Raw genomic sequence first — 15,170 nt, forward strand, 5'->3', positions numbered from 1 at the left:
TACTCTGTAAGTAATTTGTCTGGCCAGAATTTAAAATAGTATCTTGTTTGCTGACTACAGTTGCAAAAAAAAAAAGGGGGGGGGGGTGTAGGGGAAGGGTGGAAATAGGGAAAAAAGAAAAAAAAAAGGAAATAAAAAAAGAATGAATAAAAGTAGTTAGCTTGGTTAAGTCTAAGCCAATGAATGCCTGGATATACGGTTATGGGTCCAGAGGCATCTTAAGACATGGTTCAGAGACAGAATATTGCTCTGTTGGCTGTCAACGCTGTACTAACCTTCATGTCTTGTTCGGCCTTCAACGCAGCCTGGGCCTGATTACCTCTGACTCCAGATAGTGATCCACAAGGACCCCTGGCTACATGTGGCAAACGAGCATGGCTCATGAGGCCTGTGGTCAGCGGAGGAGGCATCTGACTGGCCAGTGCCATTGGTGGCCTCTGAACAGGTGCTGGGAAGGTGTTAGTATGTGGGGCTCTTACCAATGGAGGGACCAGGTTAGGCTGAGAGAGAATCTGAGTGAAAAAAACAAAACATACAACATTGAACTGTTAAAAAAAAAATTGCCAACTAAACCAGGTTGGCTTATCCCAGAGTATATCTGTGCCCAGTCTGTCAGTGAAAGGATGTGTATGGATTGTGCCATTCCATTAATAGGGGCAAAGACCAACAGGCCTGCTTGGAGAGTCTAACAGAAAAATTAGGCAATGCATGCTATGGCACTTCACTTGGTTCTAGCATCTCAGCTGCAAATTCTGAAGGGGAACAGAAAACCTACTGATTAGAGTACCTTAAAAGATGCAATTGCAGAAAATGCACATGCCTATACGAAACATAGAATAAAGATAATACAAATTTAACAAGTAAGAGTTTTCTCAGGAACCAATTCTAGTTTGTGAGAGTTCTTATCAATTTTAACAGTACTTTCATACAGTCAGCAAAGGGAAGGGAAGCCAACTTTTTTATACATTTATTAGAATATCTTTTAAAAATTTTGCCTCAAATGCACACAGATGTCTTTAAATGAAACCTAGGAAACTTCAAGCACTGGGACCCTTCTCTGAAAAGTCAAGACTTCTTCAAAAAGATAAAAGGACAGGACTAAAATGAAATATCAGAGCTGTGTGGGGAACCTCTTGACTATTTCTATTGTCTGCTTTAAAATTACTACCCGTGTCTAGCTACAAATTTCAGAGAACATATTTGAGTGTCATGAATTTACTGTTAAGTCAGAAACTGTTTTTCATTAAAAATTGTGCTTTTAGACGGATTAACATATGGCAAGATTATATGATCAGAGAATTAGCTGGATTAGCAATAATCTGCATGTAAATAATACTCATTCTCACTTATATTGGCCCACCTGAGGTGCAAACTGTGTAGGAAATGGTTGTGTCATTCTCACAGTGGCAGGGGCTGACTGGAATTGCTTCTGATAGACAATGCTGTTCATTTTGCTGGACTGGCTGTTCGGACTTGTGGAAGAAGCCCTTGGAAAGAAGCCACTGCTGGTCAGTACAGTAGTGCCAAGTAAATAATGCTGCTATCTTCTTAGAAACATTGCTCTAACACTTTGGAATTGATGAAAAGCCATCAAGGTGAATTACCAAACATTACGGCAGCAGTGAGATAAAAGAAGGGCATAGGTGAGAAAAGATACTAGAGGTAAATTTGCTCTGTATGACAAGAATTTTTCTTAAAATATAGTATTAAAAATACATTCTCAACAAACTCAAAAACTTAACATCCTAGATAAAGCTATCAGAACGTCTTATAAACTTCTTTTGTGTTTAACACAGGACCAGTGACTTATTAAGCATATAACAAACAAACGGTGATCAATAATTTTGAAATTCTGTAAGCAAATTTAAATGCCCATTTTACCGGAAGGGACTAGATGTTGGCGTGGTGCTTCTACCACTGATTGGAGGTGTGCCTGGTTTTATATCAATGCCACTTCCAAAGGCTTTTAGTTCCATTTCAGACATCTGAGAAAAAAAAAAAAAGTAAGATTTCATAAATTCCATAAGCTGAGTGCGGTGTTTAACATCCTATATATGAAGGCCTAATCTAGCAAAGGGCAAACAATCTTTAGTAAAAAAAACCTATAAATAAGTTTCAAATACTATGGAATTATCAGGCCAAATTTGTGGCTAAAAAATCTGAGGCTATGTGAATCCACTTCTTGCACAAAATTTATGAATTCTTTGTCATTAAGTAAAAATCAGAGCGGGCCAAACACATTTAAAACAAATAGATAAGCAATAAGTATACTGGGTTTTAAAATACCCTGGAGAGTGATGTATTACTTTTGCAGAATATACAACATGCATTTATCTTAACTTAATGGACTCCAATTCCTGAATAAGTTATTTAAATTTCTCTTCACTTACTTTTCCTGTGGTTGCAATCATGCTATGCTGGGTTCCAGCAGGGATTAATCCTCTGAAAGGCTGGCTTACTTGTGCAGAACGACTCAGGCTCTGGGCCTGTGCCTGTGGAGTGGTATGCTGTAACGGGGGTTGAAGAGTCTGAGGCAAAGCAATTAGAGGTTGCCCTGTAGACCCAAAATTAGGCAAGGAAAGCTGGGATGCTGGCAAAGGTACTGTCACCTAGAAAATAAGCAAACAAAAACCTCAGCAATTTGCTTATATTTGTTGTATAAATAACCCTATTAACTATATGTGTGTGTATGTATGTATATACGCATACGGCTCGAATACATTTTGTTAAGATTTTAAAAAATAAAATACATCAATCTACTAAATTATTTCACATACAAATCTTTTGCCTATTTATTATCTCCATTCTTTTACTGAAAGTGCAACAAAATGGATTAGTTAATGCTACGTAAAGCAGAGAAACTATATAACTGAAATAATTATCATTGAGTTAATCCACAGTACATGTCAAATAACCACAAAGTACAACAAAATTATGAGGATACATTTAAGTAGTCACAATTTCTCAAACAGCCAGGCAAAATCAGCTCTGACAAGAAGGAAACTCAATTTTCATACAAACATAGTATTTAATTTGAATGTCAATAAGACATTTATGAATTTCATCCCCTAAAATGAAATAGCAACCAAAAATACTAATGAGAAAAATGACTTGCTTCTTTCCTCCAGCCCTTTACCAACTTTTAAAGAGTAAGCTGATATTACTAGAGGAGGTAAGTGTTCCAAAAAACTTTTCATTTAAAATTATTATACTCATATACTTAAGAAAGGTGTTTGTCATTTACAGTCTGTTGTATGGTCTTCCATCCACTTCTGGCACTAATGTGTAAACCACCTATCACACTTATGTAACTGTATATTCTAGGCAATGTTTTTCAAACTTTTCTATTCATGGAATCACTACACTATGGCCCATCTTGGTTCTATTTAGATTCCAAAACAATAACAAATGCAATTAAAAAAAAAAAAAAGAAAATTGAGGAAATTTACCATGCCATAGTTTACCTGCTGGAGAGCACTTGGTGACTGGGCAGTGTTGTAAAAATTTGTCTGACCAGGCTGTTGTACTTGTCCAGAATAAAGATTTGAAGCCTGGGTGAGATTTGCTCTAGCCTAGAAAGAAACAGCAGTAAGACTGAAAAATTGGCCAATGTAGAGATCAGGGTATGACTTCAAAGCAATCTCAAAAAATCTTAGTATTAGAAAACAAGAGAAAATCTTTGTTTTTTTCATTGTGTCTTTTAACATTTTTTTCTCTAAAAAAATGTCTCCTTAAAATAATCTGCTGCATAGGAATACAAGGACATACATGGTTCTAGCCCCTGCCTTACCTGGAGAAGATGAGTGTCAATTAGTTGAGAACTTCCTAGGCCTGATGCCTGACCCAGCTGATGCTCGTACAAGATAGGAATTGGCTGAGTATTTGAAGATTGTTGAAAGGCAAGACCTGACTGTGCCTTGGCGAGTTCCTGGTGTTGGACAGCTGGAAAGTTGTGTATGGCAGTGCCAGAAAGGACTACAGATGGCTGGGAAAGACTGCTCTGCATAAAGGCTGGTTGAGATCTACATAAATATCAAAGAGAAAAAGTTTTGTATTAGAAATTAATTATATATCAAACAGGGAAATTTTAAGAATGAGGATTCCAAATAGTCAGCTACTGTAGCACAGAAATCAAGAAGAGTTAGAGAATACAGACTGTGTGCAAGATAACTTGTTAGAGCCCCTTATATGAATGAAGTCCCACATGTAAAAGTTCTGAAAAAAGTTTGCTCTCCCCAGGGAACTGGTATGGTTTTTTCCTTCTGAACAACAAGAATGACTGCCATTTCATGTGGTCACTAGCAAGCCCATAATGAAATCTGTTTCTCCCTTTGGTAGTGACATTCCATTCAAATTTATAGCACCAACTGTCCTGATTTTTATTATTTGCATTTCATTACTTTGCCACTTATATTTCCTACAAGTAGACTCAAGATCCCTGTGGAATGAAGCAGAAAAGTAGCTCTCCATCCTAACTGTATGTCAGGATTGCCCATGAAGGGGTTTTTAAAAATCATAATGCTGAGCTCTAACCCCAAAGTGCCATATCATTTTTGAGGTAGAGGCCTTTATTTTTACATAATTAGGTAAATAAGTGCAAGTAGTGGATTCAATCTATTTGTCATTCCGAGACTAGAAATTTTAAAGTTTACCACAAATTCCAAGATAATCCCAAGATTTTAATAACACATGAATAAAAAGTGATAATTAGGAAAGAGATTACCTCTAACTTCAAGTTGGGGTGAAGTTTTTACTTCTACTAGCAAAGAATTTGTTGGAATAATTGAACCAAACAACAGAATAAGACCAGAAAATAAGCTACATAATTAATGATACATATGCACTAAATTCTACTAAAGAATCTTAAATCAAAACACAAAAGTGACAGTCATATTTTTCAAGTTTACTAATGATTCTGCTCTCTTTTGAGGAAGTTTAACTAGCTGAACCTGGCTTCCTTAGTAGTATCATTTATGGTAATCTAAAAGAAATGAACTATACCAACTGAATCCAAGTTTAATCTATAGAGTATGGAAATTCTATCTGAACCACTTCTAAAATCAAAAGAAAACAGATATCCAAAAACACAGCTTTGCAACCTTCTTAAACACAATGTCCTGAATGCAATGATTTTAAGCCATTACCATGAGTATTGACGACAGAGCTATACCACAATGCACTGCTCCTACCACTTGACTTCTACCCCTACCCTTCCACCCTCATTCAGTTGGAGACCAGATAATTGGAGTTGAATCCAGGTTCTGTCACCTATTTGTAGCATAACCTTAGGTAAAAAATCCAACCTTTTCAAGTCCCAACCTCCTCATATATCAAATGGGGAAGACTTAATCTACTTTCTATGTTGTATGAAGACTAAATTGAATTAATGTATATGAAGGGCCAAATATCTATTATACAGAAGGAAAATTTAATAAAGAATAGTTTCATCACTTCCCTAATTGCAGAGATAACTTACAGTGTGTCTCAGGGAATCTTTCAAAAAGAAGCTTTGTCCTATGCTACAGAGCATACCTGTCACCATTTCTCTTTGTCTACACTTGACTCCTCTCTCTTCTATTATATTCTACCCCTCCCTCCACCTTCTACTGTAGGTATCTGCCATGTCTCAACTCTTATACAAAGGGGACTTGCATTTATAGTTATTAGTAGCCAGAAAGCATGTAAACTTTCAGATCCTTTAGTAACCTATTTTCTGAGCGTTCTAATTGCTATGGGGTTGTTGTTGCCCTCTTCTTCAAGAAGCTTTGATGTCTGACTTTGTTCAATAAAGACTAGTTGAAATAAACAGATCAGAGCTTCAAGATACATAATCAACATGCTCAATTATTTAATGTAGTTTATAATAGGATCCTCCTAACTTTTTTAAGGGGAGGAAGGAATAGGAGAGATCATGGCAAGGAGGATGAGCAATTACACTGTTTTCAACATTACAAAAGTAATTTCAACCATTTACCTGTATGGTTGCAGTGAAGAACTGAATAATTCCTGAGCTTGGGAAACAGCAGGTCCAGCCCCCAAGCTCAGCTGAGGTTGATGCTGACTTTGCAGTGGTGCATAAATAGGGATTGGAATCTGCTGAACTGAAGTTGGCTGCAATATAATGGAAAAAAAAAATGTCTGTATACAAACATATTATTTATGAACACCATACACACAAAATACAACACTAGTAAATATATAACTTTGGGACATGAAACAAATATAAGTTAATGCCATGGATAAACTCCCTTTTATCTAAATTTTCCTTTCAACCCAGTAACTTGTTTTACAGTGTTAACTATTAAGCTTTGGTAAATTTGGGAAAGTGCTTTAAATTTGCTAATATCAAGGCAGTCAATGTTAATTTAAGATTATAACATCAGAGAGTCTATTATTTATAATCCAAGATGACTATTACAATCATAAGAATGCCAAGAAACAAATATAGAATGGAATGAGTCTTTGATATTTACCTGAGAAAGACCCGGTTGGAAGCCTTGTTGCTGAGCCAAGGATGGTGGAGCCAGCCGTGCATGTTGAGTACTGAATAAATGACTTGTGTCCATATAGAAAGCTGGGATTTGAGCTACAAGCCCCCAGGAAAAACAAGCAGTAATAAGGTCTAAATTTTAGAATTTCCAAATAGTAAATGAAAGTTAAGATTTATAGCAGATTTTTAATTGAGTGGAAATTAAGACAGCTATGGGAAAAACTAAAAATGAGAAAAGATGCAAAACTCCTAGTAGACAGGTAGGTATATGCAAACAAAAACAATGTAAATCTAGTACTTACTTGTGAGGGGATGGGAAGAGACACCCATATAATGCAATGGGCTACAAATTGGTAAAATTTCACATTGTCTACTAAAATTGAAAACCAACCAACCCAATGAAACAGCAAATCCATTCCAATTTTAAATTTACCTACTAGAATCTGCTAAAATATTTCAAAGGAATATCTGAATTTAAGAATTAAAAAGTTTGCCCAGATTTCTTTTTTATATACTGTTTTGCAACCTGCTGGGACACGGGAGGGGCTTATCTTCACAACTTGCTATTACATTGGGTATGCACACTACAATTTTTCTAAGAGCCTTTTCAAAAAAAAGAAACATGCTAGCAATGTATTTTAAGAGCTTATTAATAAATCCAGTATCTTTATTGATATTGAGTATAAAAGATACTGGATATTATCAATCTTCTTAATATTTCCCAAATTGAAAGGCAAAAAAATCCTCATTATTCTTTACTTTGAATCTACATCATTAGTGAATTTGAGTATTTTTCAAATGTTTATTGACCATTTAACTTAAATAACACTGTGATATTTAGTAGGGCAAGTTCTCCACCCGTTTCATGATTTTTTTCTTGTTATTCTTATATTTATTCTTCCACATAAATTTTATTATCAACTTTTCAAGCTTTGGTAATTTGACAGAACTGCATTAATACATAACTTATTTTGCAAATTATTAGACACTAATTTGTCAATATATATGTAACATATATGTAAAAAACAACCTCAAAGAGCTCCAGAATGCTTATCAAGGAGATACAGCATTCAATTTTACATAAGAACAAATCTGCAAAGCAGACCAAAAACAAATTTAAACTTGAAAGGTTAACTGAGAAAACAGAACAAAACAAAACAAAAAAACCAAGCATTAAAAAATTTCTCCATTTTCTAAATTCCCAATATTCAACCCTAAAATGCTACCTGCTGCAGACTGAGACACGTAGACTTGTGGACTCTGTTGCTGTTGGGCAATAAGGGAAGGCATACAGCTTAACTGTGAAAAATGACTTGCAGAAGGCAGGCTGTTTGTCTGTAACTGTTGGGGTTTCACTTTACAAATGTTAGGAGGATCCGATGTTGTTGTAGATTTTGTACTCAAAGAAGAAGTAGTATATGTGCCAGCTCCTATATTTGGGGAGAGATAAAACAAGGGGAAAACACAGCATATTTTAAAATGCCACTGTTGATCACAGTAAAATTCAATATTTGAAAACCTACTAAAGGCTAGGCCTAGCCTTTTGAGAGATCATAATTGTTCCTAAAAAGTCATATAGACTTTAGAGCATTTCCATGGAGATGTGACCCCGCCCATTCAAGGTGGGTCTTCAATAGTTTACTGGCATCCTCTATGAGAGGATAAAATGCAGAGACATTTTGATGAGAGCTCAGATATACTCAGAGAAAATGCCCAGCGACATTTTGGAGATAGCCATTGAAACCAGACATTTGGACACACTAAGCTAAGAGATGAAGCAGAGTTTGGCCTGGAGAAGCTAAGTGAGAACCCACAGATCCCAGCCATGTGCCTTCCCAGCTGACAGAGGTACTCTGGACACCACCAGACTTTTCCTCAGAGAAAGTATCTACTTCTTGATGTCTTAATTTGGACATTTTCATGGCCCCAGAACTGTAATTTTGTGAACTAATAAATCTCCATTGCAAAAGCCAATCCATTTCTGGTATTTTGCATTTTGGCAGCTCTAGCAAACTGGAGCACTAAACAAACAGAATTATAAAACTTAGATTTTGACGAGTCAATCAAATTATTGAGCTTTATCGAGTGCAAAACTGGAGCAAAATAAGTGAGATACAGTTATTATTATCTTCAGCACTTTGCCCTCAGATGTTGTTCTACCTGAGAGAGGACCAAGATCCAGGTGCCTCTGTTCTTTCAGCTAAGTCTCTACCAGTAGGATAAACGGGCAAGAATCCTCCTGTTCAAAAGTCTTCCCAGTAGAGAAGAGTAGGGGGAAACTAGTTCTGGGAGAAAGGAGTAGATAGTAAGAACTAGGAACCTTCCTAGTCCCTTCATTTCCTAATCTTCTTACCACACTCTGCTATTTCCTTTACATACCTTCAGCAAAGCAGACACGGCCCAAACTAGAAAAATTAAAATTACTAGTAAGCATAAGTGAAGATACTTTGGCAACCGGTGATGGGGAATGCTTGGAAAGGTTTTAAAGAAGAGAGAGACATAGTTGGAAGACTTTTCTAAAGGAGTGCTGTTTAATTTAAAATTCTAATTTGTAGCATACAATCTCTATGTTTGTCTTAAGACATCATTCTGATTTCAGATAATATAAAAATAAATAACTGTAGCCCAGCACAAAGACCAGTTTTGTTGGCACTTAAAAAACAGGACAGTAAGCCAAAATACTGAAAAACAGTATTGCAATCACTAAATGAAAACCAGTCAAAGGAAGTAAATTCTGTGCTGCATATATTTTATAACTGTTGGAAAGGAGCCTCCCACTACTTTGGAAACATTAGAGAGCTACTGCATTCGACAATACTGGGAAAACTTGGAATAAAATTTCTGTTTTCAACAGAAGACACATGGTTGCAGAAAAGGTAAAAGGGTGCATGTTCCTATAGGCAAAGGATTAGAAATTAGTCCAATGAAAGGATTACACACTACTGAAAACTTAAGGAAACAAGCAAGAAATACATACACTTTAACTTAGGGGTGCTGGTGGAGTCTCCTTAAAAACAAACAAAACCAATGGATTCTATCTAGCCAAATAGCAGAGGCTGGAAATCTTGACCCATAATTCTTCACCAGAAAATCACATTACCCTAACATACTTAGTCCAGTAACTCTTTCAACTGAGATACAGGTTGCAAAAAATTTAAAAGCTGTGTGATTCTGTGTTATTTCTGACCTGGCCTAATTACTTGTATAGGGTAAAAAAAGTTTTAAACAATTCAAAAATTTTAACAGAAGGGTCAAAAACTTCTACCTGTTAGTGATGTTGTAGGAGTGACTGAAGCAACAGGAATCTGAGGCACTGATGCGCTTGAGAATGAACTGTAATTAGCAGGGCTTGGTCCACCACCACTATTGCTGACTCCACTTGCAAGTGGAGGTGCTGTGGAAGTTACTGGAGATCCCTTTTCCCTTAAAGTTGGAGAATTCTCCCATGCCTTGCGTGCAGACTCCATCTGCAATAAAATGGACATTTTTTAAAGCAAAAAAATCCATATGGCAACATAGAATGTATGTCTCATAAAATACGCATACACACATACGTGTAAATATATGTATCTATATTTTTATTCTAAATTCCAAATAAAATCTTTCAAAAACCACAAAAATAAAAGATTAAAATTCCGGGGCTTTTCAAAGTTTTCACGTTCCTATTTATCTTTGCACCTTTATTCAAACTGGGGATTGGGGGATGGTAGTGTCTATTCTATCTCTATAGAGAGCTTGTTGGTGGCTTTCAGCTCCTCTATCAATCATCTAAGTATGAACCAGTGAATAAGGAAAGAAAACTACCATACCATGCCCCTTAAGGTATGATTTGAGGCTCTGCTTCTAGTAGGAAAGGCCCTCAGAAAATACCCATTTCCTTCAGTTTTTCCTTTTAAGTCAATGCTTCTCAAATGGCAGATGACATGCATCTTTCATTTATGTTAGCAGTGTTTTAAAAGGCAATGTAACTAGATAAGATTTTATGCTTGGTTGCAGTAGAAATACTTTTTTCACATCCAGATCTCATCAAACATTTCAGGTAACTCTAACTGGCTGCAGCCATTTATATTTGTGGCCCTGGTTTTAGATGTAGTTTCCTAGTTTCTCAAAATTAGAAACAGGTCTTATATTTCAATCTATCTAGAGCAGTGCTGTTCAACTGACCTAAAATGAAAGGCATGTATGTAAGTTTAAAATTTTCTAGTAGCTACAGTAAAAAAAAAAAAAAACAAAAATAATGATTAACATTTAATCCAATATACCCAAAATACTATACTTTTCAACATGTAATCAAGGTAAAAACTGAAACATCTGAAATTCTTTTTTTAATAGCAAAATCTTGGATACAGTGACTATTTCACCCTCAGCACACCTCAATTTGGACAGACATATTTCAAGGGTCAAGCTACAAGTAGCTAGTGAATTATCCTGATTATCAAATACTCTGAGGCTTCTTAAACAGGAAGGGAACAGATATAAAAATTTTGAAGTTTTCATTTTATTAGTTCTATGAACCAAAATGCTGGATGGAGAGGAAAACCCAAATAATCTATACAATTCAGTTGTGATGATTTTAATAAGGGTACTTTTGTATGAGTAACATTTTTAATACTATTTTTAGGAAGTAAAGATTTTACAGAAGTGAATGAAGTACCAAGTTCTAAAATTTTAACCTTATTGTAATAGTAAGAATTTGAGAAATATTACACATTTCACCCTGACTCCCTTCTAAAACATACACTATACATAATTTAGCCTTTCCTTAATGTCTAATGTCATTGCTGTAAATTCAAAATATAGGACACTTTATGTTTGCTCGATTCTTTTTCTCACAATCACCTTGATTTCAAACATTATTTATATAAAAATAAAAGCATTGGGGGTAAAAACGAACTGAAGAGGTTACCCATAATACAATTTTTTTGCAGAGATTCTAAGGTTTAGAGAGTGATTTGATAGAGCACAATGTCTTTTATACCAGTTTTGTTATTGTATTGAAAGCACACAAACTACTAAATTATAGCTAACCAACTTAACATAATATATAGGTCCATAAGCATTTGGCTTAATTTAATTTCTTAAACAGCAAGAAAATGTAAAGTTTCTATTTTTGGAAATTCAAGGAAGCTAAAAATTAAATTACTTAATTATACTCTTTTGTTGGCAAAATATACTGTCAATAATGCCCATATAATAGAGCTTTACTATACTTTATATATTGCCCAAATATAGATGTCAGAAGAAGTAAGAATAAAGAAACTAAGGAAGGTTTTAAGATAATGAAATTTAATTTAAATTTATTTTAATTCTAAATGTATATTATTTCTTCTTAGAGTGTTAGAAAAACATGTGGGAAAGGCAAAGTGCTATGGGTTATCTGAAGAAATTGAGAATAAAGATGACATATTCGCTAATGTGAAATCAGATTATTCCCTTGAATGGGATAAAGATAAAAACTGCCTATGTTATAAGACAAATAAGGAACACAGATTGGGATAGTCATTCAAATAGAAAACAACAAAGGCCAAATGGGAACTGGTAGTAAAGAATTATACAAAGCAGAGACTGTGGCCTTACAAAATTTGAATACATATTTACAAAACCTCTTACAAAGAAGTTAGGGAGTGGGAAATGAATGATCAGGATGCTGTGGACTCAAATAAAAGAGTCAAGAAATGAACACTGGCCACACAACTTCTTAGCTCCCCAAAGACAATCAAAAAGATTCACTGTACAGCATCAGGAAGTCTTGCTATAAGAGAGGTTAAGTACTTGCCCAGATTCTAAAACTGAACAAACAGCATCAGTAAGATAAATAAATGCACCTTAAAAAATCCCCACTTAATTCTATGTCTGTACTTTTTTAAACGACTAATTCTAAAGTGAACAAGTGTTTAAAATACTCCCTATAACTCAAATGCAAAAAAGCTCAAAACTGTAAACATAATTTATAAATATTACTAGGAGACAAACAAGACTCTACTTCTTGACAAAAGAAAAAAAATCACATCTAAAATGTCTTTTGTCCCTTATTCAAAATTAAATCAAAATTTTCTTATGTAGCTTATAAAGCACATTCTTATGAAGAGGTGATTAATTTCTAAAATGCATTCAGTTCAGTTCTTACCAATATCAGCACTAAGGATTCAGGTAAAAACCATCAAAAACATGAAACACTAAGCTAGTACTTTTTCGTGTACAACTAATATGTTCAAAAATTAAGATCTCTAAAAGAAACTCAGCAAAACCATGGAATACAAATAAATGCTATGCTGTACTTCGAAGACAAAATTGACAAGGATAAACCTTAATTCAAATTCTAGTATATCAAATCACTGCTAAATGGTGTTAGAAGTTATAAATTTTAACACCACTCCCTTTCCCCAACTTAGTATTGTTGCTTATCATATCAAACCAGTAAAATACCAAAAGAATACTGTTAACTTATGTCCCCCTGCATGCAATATCAAGGACCCTTAGAGATGGACGTTGTACATACCTTAAAGGTGAGGCTGAAAGTAGTGGGAGGAACTGAAGTTAGGCTGGAGCTCTGTTGTATAGTCTCCCTCTTAGGGAGGGGAAGGGTATTGGGCAAGGGCACCTGAAAAAGAGGCAACACATATCACAGTCTAACTAAGAATGCTACAAAAGCCCTTATAAGTAATGCTCGAGTACTCTAAGGGTGTTTATTTTTGATCAGAGCCAACAGGAATGTAATTATTCAGAATTATATTGTTTATAGTAATTAATAGTTATGGACATCTTAGATAAAACATCTGAAGAGAATTGCTATCTGCCTTTTTATGTGCAAACTGACAGAAAAAGTCTTCCCAAATGTAAGGTGTACACATCAAAGGCAATGCTTCTCTTATTTTAATGTCTGTATGAATCTGAGGATGTTGTTAAAATGCAGATTCTGATTCAGTAAGTCTAATCGCATGTGGGGCTGAGATTCGGCATTTCAAACACGCTCTCAGGTGATATGGATACTGCTGGTTCATGGACCATACTTTGTGTAGTCCATTATGGAAGATCTACAGGTTCTATCAGAGACATTTAACATGACAGTAAAAAAATTTTAAAGATATTAACAACTTCCCAGTTACAGAGTCAAGTTTCTTATAACTACATTCAAGATCAAAAATAATATTGGGGGGAAGTATGATACATTGCCTCCATCTCATTACATTAAATAAATTGCTTTGCTATATGGTAATAAAATGATTATGGCAAATAATGCTGGAGACTTGGAAGTTATCAGAAACTCACTAGTCATACCTCTTTTTTCCCTCTAAGGTTTGAGACTTTTAGTGGTTGACTCTGTTGTTTAGGTAAAATGACTGTGATGCTTGGGTGCTTTAAGATAATCACTCTGTGATACTATGGACAATCTCAGGGAGATTTGTGACACTATGGACTACCTAATAGAGATTTTTTAATAAATCTTTTAAGTAGGTGTGATATAATCACCAAAACACCACTTAAATGTAGGTCTTCAGAATACTCAAGATGCAAAACGTTTGTAATATTAGGTAACACTAACCATCAATACCAATTAAGAGCCTAAAAAAGTACATTTAGCCTCAGTAAGGGGAATAAAACTCTTTAAAAGACAGAACTTTTGTGTATAAAATGGAACTCCTAAACAGACTAATAAAAGAAAAGAGAATATTTCAAAAGAGTTAAAAATTTTTCCCAGGTAGGACATTTGTTTTTTACACTACAGTAATTAAGTTCCAAATCACCACCACACTTAGCTCAAGTAAGCAATGCTGAAATCATTCCAAACTGATGACCATTTATAATATTCCTTGACTCCAACTCATCTTTCTGTTTTTCAAATATACCCAGGATACACTGCTAATTATCTACTATTCACTACTCACCTATACATAACTAGGTCTCTTTCCCCAAATAGGCACCAGTGTACAAACCACTACATTAATCAGCCTTACAGATAACACAGAAATCATTAAAATGTTCATATGGATATTTGGAATGACTTTTAAGGGTCCTAGACTAATGATCTTTTCTTTCTTATTCTAACTATTTCATAAATTTGAATCTTCAGAGGACAGTTCGGCAGAAAATATCATGTACTTTCTTGAAGAAAAAACATCTTAGAAATATTCTTTATTTATCTTTTAATTGAGAAAAGACACAATTAAAATATAGTTAAACCTTACTTGTTGAGAATTTACTGATTCAATATTTGATAATGTAAGTAGGGATAATGGCACTTAAACTAACAGGAGCACTTTTTCTCCTTCCCAAGGTTTCTACTGCTGCCTACACAAGGTACAGAAGTTAAACAAAATTTAAAACATTCTCAAAAAGATAGGGGGCAGAGGACATGGCACATGAAGTCAAGTTTTATAACATCTCCAAATAGGGAAGACTGTATTATTCAGCTCCTAGAAAACTCTTCTATCATCAAAAGAAAGTGTGTGACTCCTTTCTCTTCCTTTTCCTGAGCTACACAGTAAGAACCCTTTGACTGGACTACAAAAGTTGGATTAAGTGACCCCTAATGCCACTTACCTCTCTAAAATTATATATACTTGATAATAGAAGGAAGACAAATAGAAAGAATAGGAAAAAAATTTTAAAAAGACAAAACCAAGATTTCTGTAATCAAAGTGATACAGTTAAAGCCCTTTGTGAGACCTTTAAATATTTA

The 15,170-nt window shown here is 34.8% G+C and overlaps 1 protein-coding gene across 10 annotated transcripts in view; it reads right to left on the reverse strand.

Annotated features, from left to right (window-relative positions):
• PRRC2C (proline rich coiled-coil 2C) overlaps positions 1-15,170 on the reverse strand; it is a 106,246-nt gene that overhangs the window by 3,297 nt on the left and 87,779 nt on the right. For 4 of the 10 annotated variants that reach the window (XM_037825351.1, XM_037825352.1, XM_037825350.1 and 1 more), the window contains exons 24-34: positions 12,990-13,091; positions 9,756-9,957; positions 7,717-7,920; positions 6,474-6,586; positions 5,975-6,111; positions 3,791-4,022; positions 3,450-3,572; positions 2,391-2,609; positions 1,882-1,985; positions 1,361-1,487; positions 276-512 (exon numbers count right to left, since the gene is read on the reverse strand). In XM_037825351.1, the coding sequence (XP_037681279.1) occupies positions 276-512; positions 1,361-1,487; positions 1,882-1,985; positions 2,391-2,609; positions 3,450-3,572; positions 3,791-4,022; positions 5,975-6,111; positions 6,474-6,586; positions 7,717-7,920; positions 9,756-9,957; positions 12,990-13,091 (1,800 nt within the window). The remainder of the gene's footprint in view (positions 1-275; positions 513-1,360; positions 1,488-1,881; positions 1,986-2,390; positions 2,610-3,449; positions 3,573-3,790; positions 4,023-5,974; positions 6,112-6,473; positions 6,587-7,716; positions 7,921-9,755; positions 9,958-12,989; positions 13,092-15,170) is intronic. The other 6 variants (XM_037825354.1, XM_037825353.1, XM_037825356.1 and 3 more) reach the window with 3 other exon arrangements.

The sequence above is a fragment of the Choloepus didactylus genome, chromosome 2, assembly GCF_015220235.1.
Source record: "Choloepus didactylus isolate mChoDid1 chromosome 2, mChoDid1.pri, whole genome shotgun sequence".
NCBI lineage: Eukaryota > Metazoa > Chordata > Mammalia > Pilosa > Megalonychidae > Choloepus > Choloepus didactylus.